Source organism: Nanorana parkeri, unplaced genomic scaffold (genome assembly GCF_000935625.1).
Source record: "Nanorana parkeri isolate BGI_ZX_2015 unplaced genomic scaffold, ASM93562v1 scaffold351, whole genome shotgun sequence".
Lineage (NCBI taxonomy): Eukaryota > Metazoa > Chordata > Amphibia > Anura > Dicroglossidae > Nanorana > Nanorana parkeri.
This window is the reverse complement of record NW_017306619.1, coordinates 769,549-781,700: the sequence shown is the minus strand read 5'-3', so window position 1 is coordinate 781,700 and position 12,152 is coordinate 769,549. Positions and strand designations below refer to the sequence as shown.

At 41.2% G+C, this 12,152-nt stretch overlaps 1 protein-coding gene across 1 annotated transcript in view; it reads left to right on the top strand.

Annotated features, from left to right (window-relative positions):
• OBSCN (obscurin, cytoskeletal calmodulin and titin-interacting RhoGEF) overlaps nt 1-12,152 on the top strand; it is a 233,575-nt gene that overhangs the window by 89,296 nt on the left and 132,127 nt on the right. Inside the window, exons 40-46 of the mRNA XM_018558648.1 lie at nt 442-708; nt 1,224-1,490; nt 1,616-1,882; nt 2,999-3,246; nt 5,910-6,201; nt 6,491-6,757; nt 10,868-11,134. Of these exons, the coding sequence (XP_018414150.1) occupies nt 442-708; nt 1,224-1,490; nt 1,616-1,882; nt 2,999-3,246; nt 5,910-6,201; nt 6,491-6,757; nt 10,868-11,134 (1,875 nt within the window). The remainder of the gene's footprint in view (nt 1-441; nt 709-1,223; nt 1,491-1,615; nt 1,883-2,998; nt 3,247-5,909; nt 6,202-6,490; nt 6,758-10,867; nt 11,135-12,152) is intronic.

Here is a 12,152-nt window from a genome sequence, read left to right as displayed (position 1 = left end):
TTGACACTAAAATGCTGATTATATCATTGTGGGTTTAAAAAAAAAAAAAATATATATATATATATCATTTATTTATTTATTTTTATTAAAGCAAACAACTTAATTTTAAAGTCTTATAACCTTTATTAAGCTGCAAAAAAGTGAACATTTTAAAGCTGAACAGAAACTATTTATATTTGGTTGTAGATAGCTAGCAATTTACCGTCTTTTTGTTTCTTCTTTATTTCTTACGCACGGGTTAAAAAACTAAATCAACTTTATTGACTCAACTTATAATTAAAAAAAAGATAAATTCAGTGAACTGTTCTCTTCCTATGGGATTACAGAAACATAAAATGGTTTGATTTATGTTCTTGCATGTCTATCATAACTGGGTTTAGTCTTTGGTTATGGGCCTCTTGTTAGAAGAGCAGATACTGAATGTATTCTACAAATCTTTAGCTTTACCTCCGCTGTTCAAAGAAGAACTTACGGACGCAAAGGCTACAGAGGGGGAAAAGGCCGTCCTTCGATGCGAGCTCACCAAACCCGACGCCACCATAGAATGGAGAAAAGAAGGCCAAGCTTTGAAAGCTGGCGCCAAGTACACCGTGAGGCAGGAAGGGCCCGTTGCCGAATTATTAATTAACAGTCTTAACGAGAATGATGCCGGGAGTTACATGTGTGTCTGTGGAGATCGGAAAACCACAGCCACTTTGACTGTAAAGGGTAAAATAACTGAAATTTTCTTTGTTTTTTTGTTTTCATCATAATCATTAAACAAACGTGGGCTCTGTATACACAAAACTTTTTTGTTTGAGTGCATGGTATAAAGTTATCTAGCAATATTGGCATTGCTATTAGTAGGGCCATCTATGCCATGGAGGTCCCTTGAGATAACCAATGCAAAAAGGTGTAACCTAGTCTTCCAGTTTGCAGGCTGGGCATGGGATGAACAAGTAATTGTTAGGGCGATGGAGTTAAGGTGGCATAGGTAAAGTGAAGTGGTTCGTCTGGTAGTGGTGCCACTTGTTCTCGATACATTTGCTGGATAGGTTTAGCTTTATCTTTTTAACAGGCTTCTTATGAGTAAGTTACAAGTTCCTAATCGCTTTATGAATACAACTTTTCTTTTCTGGGGGGCTGTCCATCCAACTCTTCTTTGTGTCATGAAGTACTAATTCTTCTCTAAAATCAACTCTAACGCTTAACCAATGACATTTTATATCTTTGATATGCATTAGCTCTTCCAATCCTCTTTAAAGAAAAACTGGTGGACGCAGAATCTATGGAAGGAGAAAATGTTACCCTCTGCTGTGAGCTCACGAAACCAGCCAACGCTGTTGTGTGGAAGAAAGGTCACATGGCCTTGAAACAAAGCGATAAATACATTATGACCTTAAAAGACGCAGTCGCTGAACTGACCATTCACGATCTCGATTTTAAAGATGGAGGACATTACAGCTGCTTATGTGGAGAGCAGGAAACCACAGCAAACGTGAAAATCAATGGTAAACCTCAGGCTATTTCTTTGATATAATATTCATACAGATATTATCTTCTGGATTCTGGATTAGGGTTAGGATTAGGTTTGTATAACCCATATTTCAGTTGACTTCTTCTGTGCTATCTTTAGCCAAGCCTGCGCTTTTCAAAGAAGAGTTGAAGAGAGAAGAAGGCAAGGAGGGTTCTTCGGTGACACTGCGTGGAGTGCTGACCAAACCTCCAGTGGTTATTGAGTGGAGAAGAGGAGACAAGGTGCTCCGGCCAAGTCACAAGTATGACATGACACAGGAGGGGACAATGGTAGAGCTCTTAATACGAAATCTGGAGCTAGAAGACACCGGAGAATACACCTGTGTTTGCGGAGAGGAACACTCCACAGCTGTACTTTTAGTAAATGGTAAAGCCATTCTTAATTTTTTACCATCTTTCCTCTTCTTTCTACCTTCTTTGTGCCAAACTGCTCTTCTCAATGTACATTATAGTCTTAACGTTTATTCTGTTTTATCTCTGATGTGTTTGTCCTGCTTGTCTTTCATTGTCTATGTATCTGTCAAACTAGTAGCACGCATTTTGTATATTTAAGTAGCTGTAAAGCTTTTACCATATTCAACCATATTAACTATACCACATAAAATAATTCCGCCCACGGTACCTTTTTTCTTTGGTTTTATTTGAGGTTTTACAAATGTAAGGAGCTTTTGCCAGCAAGACTCCTTAGCTGTCAAACAGGCTTTGCTGGGTTGAGCGGGGGGGGGGGGTTGGGGGCATCAGCCTTTAATGTCACAGGCTGACTATGGGTCTACACCACGGAGTCCTGTAGGTACAACTGAAGAAATGGGGGATGGCAGCCTTACTATGCTTCTACTGGCCTGCCACTTTTCTAGTTAGCTGGGCCAGAAAACAACGGGGAGGCCTGGGTTCCCGAGGGGACTTATAGGATCACCAGGTATTTAGTGAGAATTGCACAATGCATAAAAGGAAGCATTACAATTACTTTGAGGGACAGAAGAATGCAATCCAAAATGTTTTAGAATGAAACTTACACACACACACACACACACACACAGTATAATGATGCCCTGTGCTATGAAGACTAGTAGTGGACAAACTAAGATGTAATAAAGGTGTCATTCAGTTTAAACTTTTTTGGAGCCTGGACACAAGTACCTTCAAGAACTAAAAAAGATGGAAAAGTTATGAACAGCTAGCAATATTTTAGGCACTATTTTAAGACTACACCGCTAGTTGATCTGCATCCTGTCCAGGCTTGGTTAGAAGTTAAATTTTTTCCCATTTGCATTATTACACATCTCATTACTATGATAATTTAAGCTATTGACCAAAAGAGAGAGAGAGAAAAGTGTTGAAATGGTTTTGGTGTTTATTTTTGTATGTTTTAATGTTATTCAGTGTTATTAATATGTACAGTTTGAAAGAACGTTATCATATATGTATGTATGTTGTTCAAAGTTTTGACCCCACATATTTACACATTACCTTCCGCGTTACTTAGCACTGCCCGTCCACTTCAAGCATGGGCTGAAGGACGAGAGAGCAACAGAAGGTGATAAAGTAATCCTCCACTGTGAGCTTAGCAAACCTAACGTGCCCGTGCAGTGGGAAAAAGATGACAAAGTTCTTCCTAAATCGGAGAGGCATGTCTTCAGACAAGATGGCTTAGTGGCAGAGCTTGTCATGATAGATGTCAATGAAAATGATGCGGGAATGTACAGCTGTGTCTGTGGAGACCAAAAAACATCTGCGTTCTATATATAGATAGATATATATAAAATAAATATATATATATATACAGTATATATACTGTGTATATATATATACACACATACTTACACACTCAGAAACACCTTGGACTTCATAGTGTTGGGTGTATTCATCTTAAACTTTCTTTAACTCCAGTAATATTATTGAAAAGCCACTCTTGGAACAACCGTCTTGATTCAGTAGGGTATATCATTTTGATTTACCTCCGATGGACCGGCCCTTTAAAAATCCTGCTAACTCAGGAATAGTACAAAAATAGACAAGATAAGACATAGCTGCTATGGCTTGCTAGGTATTCAGATTAGTTCGTTTATGTTCATGATGATCAGCAGCATGTGTATGTGTGCGTACCATTAATAATGTATTCTACATTCTGCCAGCTTTGCCACCCAAGTTCAAAACCGGGCTAAAAAACAAAGAAAGTGTGGAAGGGCAGTCGGCCGTTTGGAACTGTGAACTGACCAAGGCAAACGCTCACCTAGAGTGGAGGAAAGGAAACCTGGTCCTCCAGCCAAGCGATAAGTACACAATGAGCCAGGACAGCTTCAACGCCGAGCTTGTAATTCATAACTTAGATTTGCAAGATGGAAGCCAATACTCTTGTGTGTGTGGAGAACAACAGACTTCAGCTACATTAGTAGTGAATGGTAAATGATTGACCACAACTATTGTACTATTATGTTTTCAATAATACTAGTAACGTAGATCTGCTAAATTCATAAAAGCTCGAATTAACCGAGTGCTTTCAATGGCTGATAACTTTCTAAATTTGAATGTTGTTACTAAACTCTTACTTGTTGTCTAAACTCAACTTTCTTGGCGAAGAACTGTGATCAAGAATGTGCTCTGTGTTTTTATAAGTACCCCCTGGAGATTTTTGCAAGTACCTATGGATCTTGCCAGTAGAACTTTTGGGTAGGCACTTCCTTTTATAGCATGACAACACTCTTTTTTTCGGCAGTTAAATCATTGCAGCTTTTTCTTGACCATCTACTGCTCATATGCTGGCATTGTTGATAGCCCTATCAATAAATAGTAGGGATGCACCCATACCAAGTACCGTACTCGGTACAAGTACAAGTACAGATACTTTTTGAGCTCCAAGACTAGACTAGAGAAAAATTCAAAAGTTAGGAGGCCGCTGTCATTTGTGAGGAGCACACGGAGCTCCCGGGATTTGTAAATCTCTGTTTTATTGTATGATTTTGGTTTTATAAACCCATATAATGGGATGCACCAATACCCGTTTAGCAAATACGAGTACTGATACATTTTTGTTTATTGTCATGTGACAGTTTTTCTAAAACAATATCGACTAATGATTTCAGGACAGTGGTGGAGTACCAGAGCCCGGGCCCAGCTGCAACTGCTGCAACCCTGGTAGTATTCATGAAAATGCCAAATATCGGCACTGGTACTCGAAAAGTGACGGTGCATCCCTAATAAATGAAGCACGACCCACAGCCCTTTACATTGCTCTATCTGAAGGAGCATAGGGAAATGATCTAAAAGCTCTGCTTGGTACCTCTGACCCCTGACGGTCTGTCAGGCATCCGGGAAAATGCAGCTTTTAGCTGCATTACATTTCTATTAAGATGTTTAACCTTCCAACTTGGGTTGACAATGCTTTTCAGAGAGAGAGAAAATAAATTCAGACGGACTTTAACAAAATGTCCACCAAACATAATTGTTTAAGGATACGGTTGCTTTTCCAAACATGTTCAGTGGTATGCCGTATATCAACTTTGAGTCTCCAAAATCATGTTAAAAAGATCAGATTTGCCACACAAAAGAATTTAGGGGCGTGAAATAAGGTGTTTTTGCTTCCCGTTGGCTTTTTCCATTGGGCTTTTTATACGCATGAATCCCTATCCAAATCCTGCTGCCTTCACCTTCGTAATATCTCCAAAATAAGCCCCTTCCTCACCAAAGAAACCGCAATATTACTCTCTGAGCTGTGTCAGTGACAGCCAGCAGATGTGGCAGAATAGGCCGGTTACAACGGCGTTTTGCAGTAAAGAAGGAGGCGGGGCCCGCCTAACAGCAATCCCGCCTCCTCTCACATCACTGGCCAGCGATCTAAGAGCAGGTGGGGCCAGTGATGTAAGAGGAGGCGTGGCCCGTCGATAGAAGGAGGCAGAGCCCGGGGACGGAAGAAGAAGGGGGGGTCCCGGCGACCACAGAGGTGGACAACGCTGACAGGTAAGAGGCGTACAGCCCAACTGAGACCTTGCAGAGCCCACTATAGAGAGTCTATGGTGTGCTCTGCAAGTGGCATAACTTGAGAGTCTATGGGGCCCTGTGATTTCCAGTTACGCCCCTGCACTCAACCAACACGTTGTCAAACAATTCATCCCAACACAGCTACCTCCTCATGTATCACTTCCCCCTCCCTTTTAGATTGTAAGCTCTCAGGGGCAGGGCCCTCCTTACCATCTTGTCTTGAATTGTATTGTGATTGTAATGTCTTCCTTATATTGTAAAGCGCTGCGCAAACTGTTGGTGCTATATAAATCCTGTATAATAATAATAATATTGATGGTGGCCGAGTGAAAAATCTAGTTTTAGAAACAAAATCAAAGTCTCACTGTCTGTTTAAAGGTTGCCTGGGTGGGGAACGAACCTAAGATCCTAATTGTAAGTCTGTCTGTCTCAATTTTGTGCTAGCTTTGCCACCAGAATTTAAGGAGGAACTGAAAAGCCTTGAAGCCGTAGAAGGAAACTCTGTAACTTTGCACTGTGAGCTGACCAAACCGAATGCTTCCCTCGAATGGAGGAAAGGACATAAAATTATCAAGTCAAGTGAAAAGTACAAGCTTGTGCAGGAGGGCCTTGTGGGAGAACTGGTTATAAATAATTTGGACCAACAAGATACCGGAAGATACATTTGCGTCTGTGGAGATAATCAGACCGCCGCAACATTGACTGTGAAGGGTATTCTAGAATTCCAAGTCTTCTTTAGATGTCCATTAACACCGTCAGTTTTTTGTGTTCGGCTTCACCATTTAATCAAGCATCTTCTCCTTCCCTCCTCCCATCGTCATCAGCTATTTGTGTCCATCTTCACAACTTAATCAAGCATCTTCTCCTTCCCTCCTCACCATGTTGGACCCACTGCTCATTCAGTTTTTACTCCTCACTTTTAACATCTAATCCTCAGTCACTGCCAGTTGTTGGTTCTGCGGCTGATTTATAAATCAAATCTTTTTTTTTATAATTTCAGCTCTTCCTCCACAATTTAAGGAAGAACTAGTGAACAAGGAATGTGTTGAAGGTGAGTCGGTGACTCTGCACTGCGTGTTGACCAAGCCAAAAGCTTCTCTGGAGTGGAAGAAAGGCCAGAAGACACTTAAACCTGGAGATAAATATAAATTTGTCCAGCAAGGTCTTGTCGCTGAGCTGGTTATTAGTCAACTGGAGCTGGAAGATGCAGGAGACTACACGTGTGTGTGTGGAGAACACAAAACAACTGCTTCCGTAAATGTCAAGGGTAATTTATTTATTTATTTATTTATTACTTTTGAGAACCTAACAACTTCCAACCTCGTTCTTCACCAGTTTCTATCACCTCTTCCATCGCTCCCTCTTTTCCTTCTTCCATCTTGTTTCATTTCCCATTTACATTGTCTTTCATCAGGATCGCTATTCTTGTCTTTTCATTTGTTCCAGCCTACCATATGTCACTCTACATTGTTAATCCCTTAACTAAGTCTTCACTTTGTAACTAATGTTGGATTTTTTTTATTGTATAAAATATATTTTTACTATGAACAATTAGTAGAGAATAGAGATAGATCAGATGAAGAGCTGAAGATGGGCACAATTCTCCATACTTAGTAAAATATCTGATGCTGACTCACAATAAGGAGAAATACCACCAAATAGAAAATAAGTATTTTGAAAAGACTCAATTACTGACCAATATACGGAAAGTCTCGCATGTGCGATTCGTTTTGTTCCGAATCCCAATGCATCCAAATCTGAATTTCGATTTCTGAATTTCGGATCCCATCTGAATTTCGTAAAAAAACGAAACTGAATCGGACGTGTGACTTTTTATGGCCAATCAGATGTGTTTTTAATGCATCCGAATGGGTTTGAACGCGTATGTTCGTTACGGCAACATGGGAGTTATATACAGTACATACATATAATACTAAAGCTGAGGCTCCCAGAACTGAATGGCACTCTGGAGCTTACGAATGCAATTCGGATCCTGAATGCCATTCGGGTCTGGGAGATTCAGCTTTAGTATTAATATCTGTATATGGTTTTCTGTGGTATTCGCAACGAATATATTCGTAAACTCACCTGAAACTAATGAAAATTCGGATTTCGTCCGATTCCGAAACCAGAACGGAATTTCGGATCCGAATCCCAAATAACCGAACCAAACCGAATTTTTCCGCAGCTTACATGTCTACCGAGTGTCCAAGCCCACCAACTGGATAAAGATTATGTGGTCAGGAATGTAACTGAAGTAATACCTTAGATACCTAATCATTGGGCACGCCTAATATCGTATAAACCTGATGGGTATGGGAAATGCTACTCCTTTTGTAAATACTGTAATATTGGCATTAAATTCCAGTATTGCTGTCCAGGGCCATAAAATTCTGGCCTCTTGGCCACCCTGTTAATGAGGGTCAAGGATGCTCTGACTGATGGCAGAACACTTTCAACACAATTCCTACTTTTTAAGGGCTATAGAAGCATGAGGAAGGAACTATTTCCGAAACAAACTTTAAGAATCTCTTATCTGACAGTACCATCTGTTCATGGCAAACCATTATCTAGACAAGTTACTGGTTTGTCAAAACTGCTAATATCCTCTGTGGTGTTTTGGCATAAAATGATGAGTTTGTTGTTTTAATTTGTTCATGTTTGTCACAGTTGTCAGTTTCAGTTCTTTCCAGATCTCCTTCTCTTGCAATATGTATCCGACACTTTACCTTGCATGCCATAGCACTTTAAAAGGCCCTGCCAGGTCTCTAAACAAACCAAAAGGCAAATTCCCAAGAGAAGAGGTAGTAAACTCACCTGCCTGGCAGCCCATGACTTCTATTACCTCCCACGTTTTGCTCCAGAGCAGCAGCCTCTGGCAGTCTTTTTGGCATTCAGCAGTTTTGAGAATGTCTGTGTCCTCCACCACGCATGTGCATGGCTGGTAGCAAAAGCGGCTGACACTTCCAGAAGTGTCGCATGCCAAACCGATTGCTGCACTGGAACATAGGGAGGTAGGAGTCATGGACCTCCCGAAAGGTAAGACCCCATTCACACTGAGCGATTTGTAGCACGATTTCCGCTCAAAAATCCCTCAGTGTAGCGCGTTCAATGCATTTCAATGGAGCTGTTCACATCTCACAGCTCAATGTCGCCTGTAGCGTGTAGCTCAAGCTTGTTACTCGAACATGACCTATTTTTCCAGCGGATTTTGTGCAATTTGGCCCCAATTGGCTTTTTGCTAAACTGCCAAAAGAAGCGCTACGTAGTGTGATAAAATGTGCACTGTAGCTGCGCTGAGAAAATGCTTTTTTTTATGTGGCTCAGTGTGAATGGGGTCTGAGAGTTATTCTATTGCCTGAAACTGGCCTTTCCATTTGTTTAGAGACCGTAAAAGTTTTGTAGGACATGAACAAAAATAATAGAATTTAACAATAAAGAGTGCCGCTACCCAACTATCGTGAGCGCCATATAATCAACGTGCTGTTAATTCTGTATCAGCCCTTCCGACACAATTTAGAAAGGAGTTAAAGAGCAAAGAAGTCCCTGAGGGAACTTTAGCCGCGCTAATCTGTGAGTTGACCAAATCTGACGCGTTCCTAGAATGGAGAAAAGGACATAAACCCCTCAAACCAACTGACAAGTACCAATTCATCCAGGAGGGTTTTATTGCTAAGCTGGTGATTGATAACGTGGACCTGAAAGATGCCGACGAGTACACTTGCATATGTGGAAACTATCGGACAACTGCGTCCCTGAGCGTGAGGGGTAACATGTCAACAACAGCGGTTTATGCTTTGGTCCTGCTATCTCTACCTGCACCAAGTTTCATTAATCCAAATAAAAAGTGTGACTCACATTCCTTCACCATAATGGTCATAAGTGTTTTACATCCCATCATCGATCCACTTCTAATAGTCAGAAAGCCTTACTTACAGCACACTTTGTCCTTCCATTGTATATCCATTGGGGCCCATCTTTGTCTTTCTGAAAGCATTGGTTGAAAACATTAACTTTGGAATCATTATTCATTGCCTGTCTTGTGTATTTATTCTTTTAATAACTGTAAGAATATCCCCTTTGCCTGGTGGGTGAAGCTTGACAGTTTTGGATACCTGACCCTAGTGAATGTGGTTTCCTGCATCACCAAAGCATTGCATTCCCATTCACTGCTGTGCTATTCAAATTATTGAACAATTTGGGAAGTCCTCTCTGAAATATTTAAGATCTGTCTCTTACAGTACCTGTACATCCTATCCTTTTCTATTTTGGTTGTAGCACTTAGCACATCTGCAATATACTGGTAATGTTCAGCCAATAGGCAAAGTTTTCAGTGTTCACACTTGTGAAAAAACGGTGTAATTAGTGTAACAAATTTGCTCACTTATTTGGAGGTCTGGAAACCATGACTTATTGTCAGCTTTGGAGGACTTAAAGTGACATTAAACCCTCAGATTTTTTAACATAAAACAATACTGTAATGTGCGCCTTACTGTAATCCATGGTTGTTTCCCTTCTCTTTGCTGCTCTTCCTTTTAAATCCTCATGTCTTCTCATGCTTGGGGAGAACTTCCCTTTGCAGCTCAGGGCCTCTTCCTGTAGTGCTGGCTCAGGTTACAAACCTACACAAACCTACACACAGACACCGTGTATCTATTCCTGAGACAAGGCAGTCTCCTGCAAAACAGAAGTTTTGCAGCAGCATGAGAACAGACACAGATTTAAAAGGAAGAGCAGCAAAGAGAAGGGAAACAACCATGGATTACAGTAAGGCGCACATTACAGTATTGTTTTATGTTAAAACATCTGAGGGTTTAATGTCACTTTAAATTGGCAAGACCTGGAAAAGAATTACCTTGAACAGTGTTTCTCAAACCTTGTTTATCTCTGGAGCACCATCCCAAACTTTGCAGTGTTGGAGGATTGACTGTACTACTGAAGATGACCAAATGTGTCACTTGTTCCCTGTGGGTTACTGGAGAACATCTCATTTCCATTCTTCTAGACTGTGGCCTCTGTAGAAGATGGCATGGAACCCATAGATGTGACAGCTGCACTCTACAGCTTAGACCGCCCTGTTGTCTCTAGTGCCTGCTACTGGCATCTACTTGTAAAATTGGCATATGATCCTGCCAATTGCACAGAAAGAATAAGTATCGCTGTGGTCAGGCTAAGTACCACCAGTGCTTCACATCCCAAACTTTGGGAAAACACTGTTCCAGAAGATGTACCGGCATGGGGGAAAACTACAGGCAATAAATAGTATTTACAAAGTTGACGCTTACGTTGTCCTGTCTTTTGTTGTCTGAAAGATGGAAGTGGGCTTTCATATTGTGCCGTCTTGTATTTTGAAATGCTTTCTTCATCCCACATTCAGCTCTTCCTCCTCGATTTAAAGAAGAGCTACAGAACATAGAAAGCGCGGAGGGAGAATCGGCGACCCTGCATTGCGCGTTAACCAAACCAAAAGCTTCCCTGGAGTGGAGGAAAGGAGAGAAGACTCTGAAAGCAGGAGATAAATATACATTTGTCCAAGAAGGACTCATCGCAGAGCTCATTATAAGTCGACTGGACCTGGATGATGCCGGCGAATACGCGTGTGTTTGTGGAGACCAGCAGACAAAGGCGTTGCTCAGCGTGAAGGGTAATTGTCTTCTCACCATGTCTACTGTTACTTTTATTTTACTAATTATCCCATATCATCGCCATATTCCAAAATCATCAGCAACATTGATTTTCTCATCTGCCATTCTCACCATTCCGTCAATAAGCATGTACATTTATTTTAATGTTTGTACATTGCAGCGTTCTAATGCACAGTATGTGTTCAGTGTTTTACCTTTAAATTTTTTTTTCATTAATTGTGCATTAAAACTTTTGTCAAAACTAGCAAATCTCATACATAGAAAAAAAATAGAAATATAAAATGCTAAAAAAACAGGGACTTTTGACCAATAAGAAACATATAAAGCCTATAATCAACCTAACCACTGAACCATCACATTCTCAAACAATTCATCCCCACGCAGCTCCCTCCTCATGTATCACTGGCCCCTCCCTTTTAGATTGTAAGCCCTCAGGGGCAGGGCCCTCCTTACCATCTTGTCTTGAATTGTATTGTGATTGTAATGTCTCCCTTATATTTTAAAGTGCTGCGCAAACTGTTGGCGATATATAAATCCTGTATAATAATAATACTGTATTTGATATATGAAACATTTCTGTATAGTGTTTCTTTAAAGGAGAACTATGAGGTGAGTGCTTTTCACTCACCTCATAGTTCTAGCCGACCTGTGACAATGAGACTGTTACAGGTCGGCTCAGTAGATCGGGAGGTGAGTGAACACATACCGGCGTTCGCTCACTTCTCGATCTTGTCACGGCTCTCTGCAGGGATTCCCCCTCCACGCTCCGATCCGCCAGCGCTGACTGGCGGAACGGACGTGGGAGGGGGCGGGTACAGCTGGCTCTGCCTCTAGATAGACAGAGCCAGCTGTCAGTCACGCAGCTGTGCGGATCCCGGTACAATTGTCGGGATCCGCTTCAGCTGCGGCGTCTCAGTATACTGAGCCTAGGGTGACGGGAGGACGCTAGTTTGTGTCCTCCCGTTACCCTAAGGAGAACTATGGGGAAAAGACTTAACCCCATAGTTCTCCTTTAAA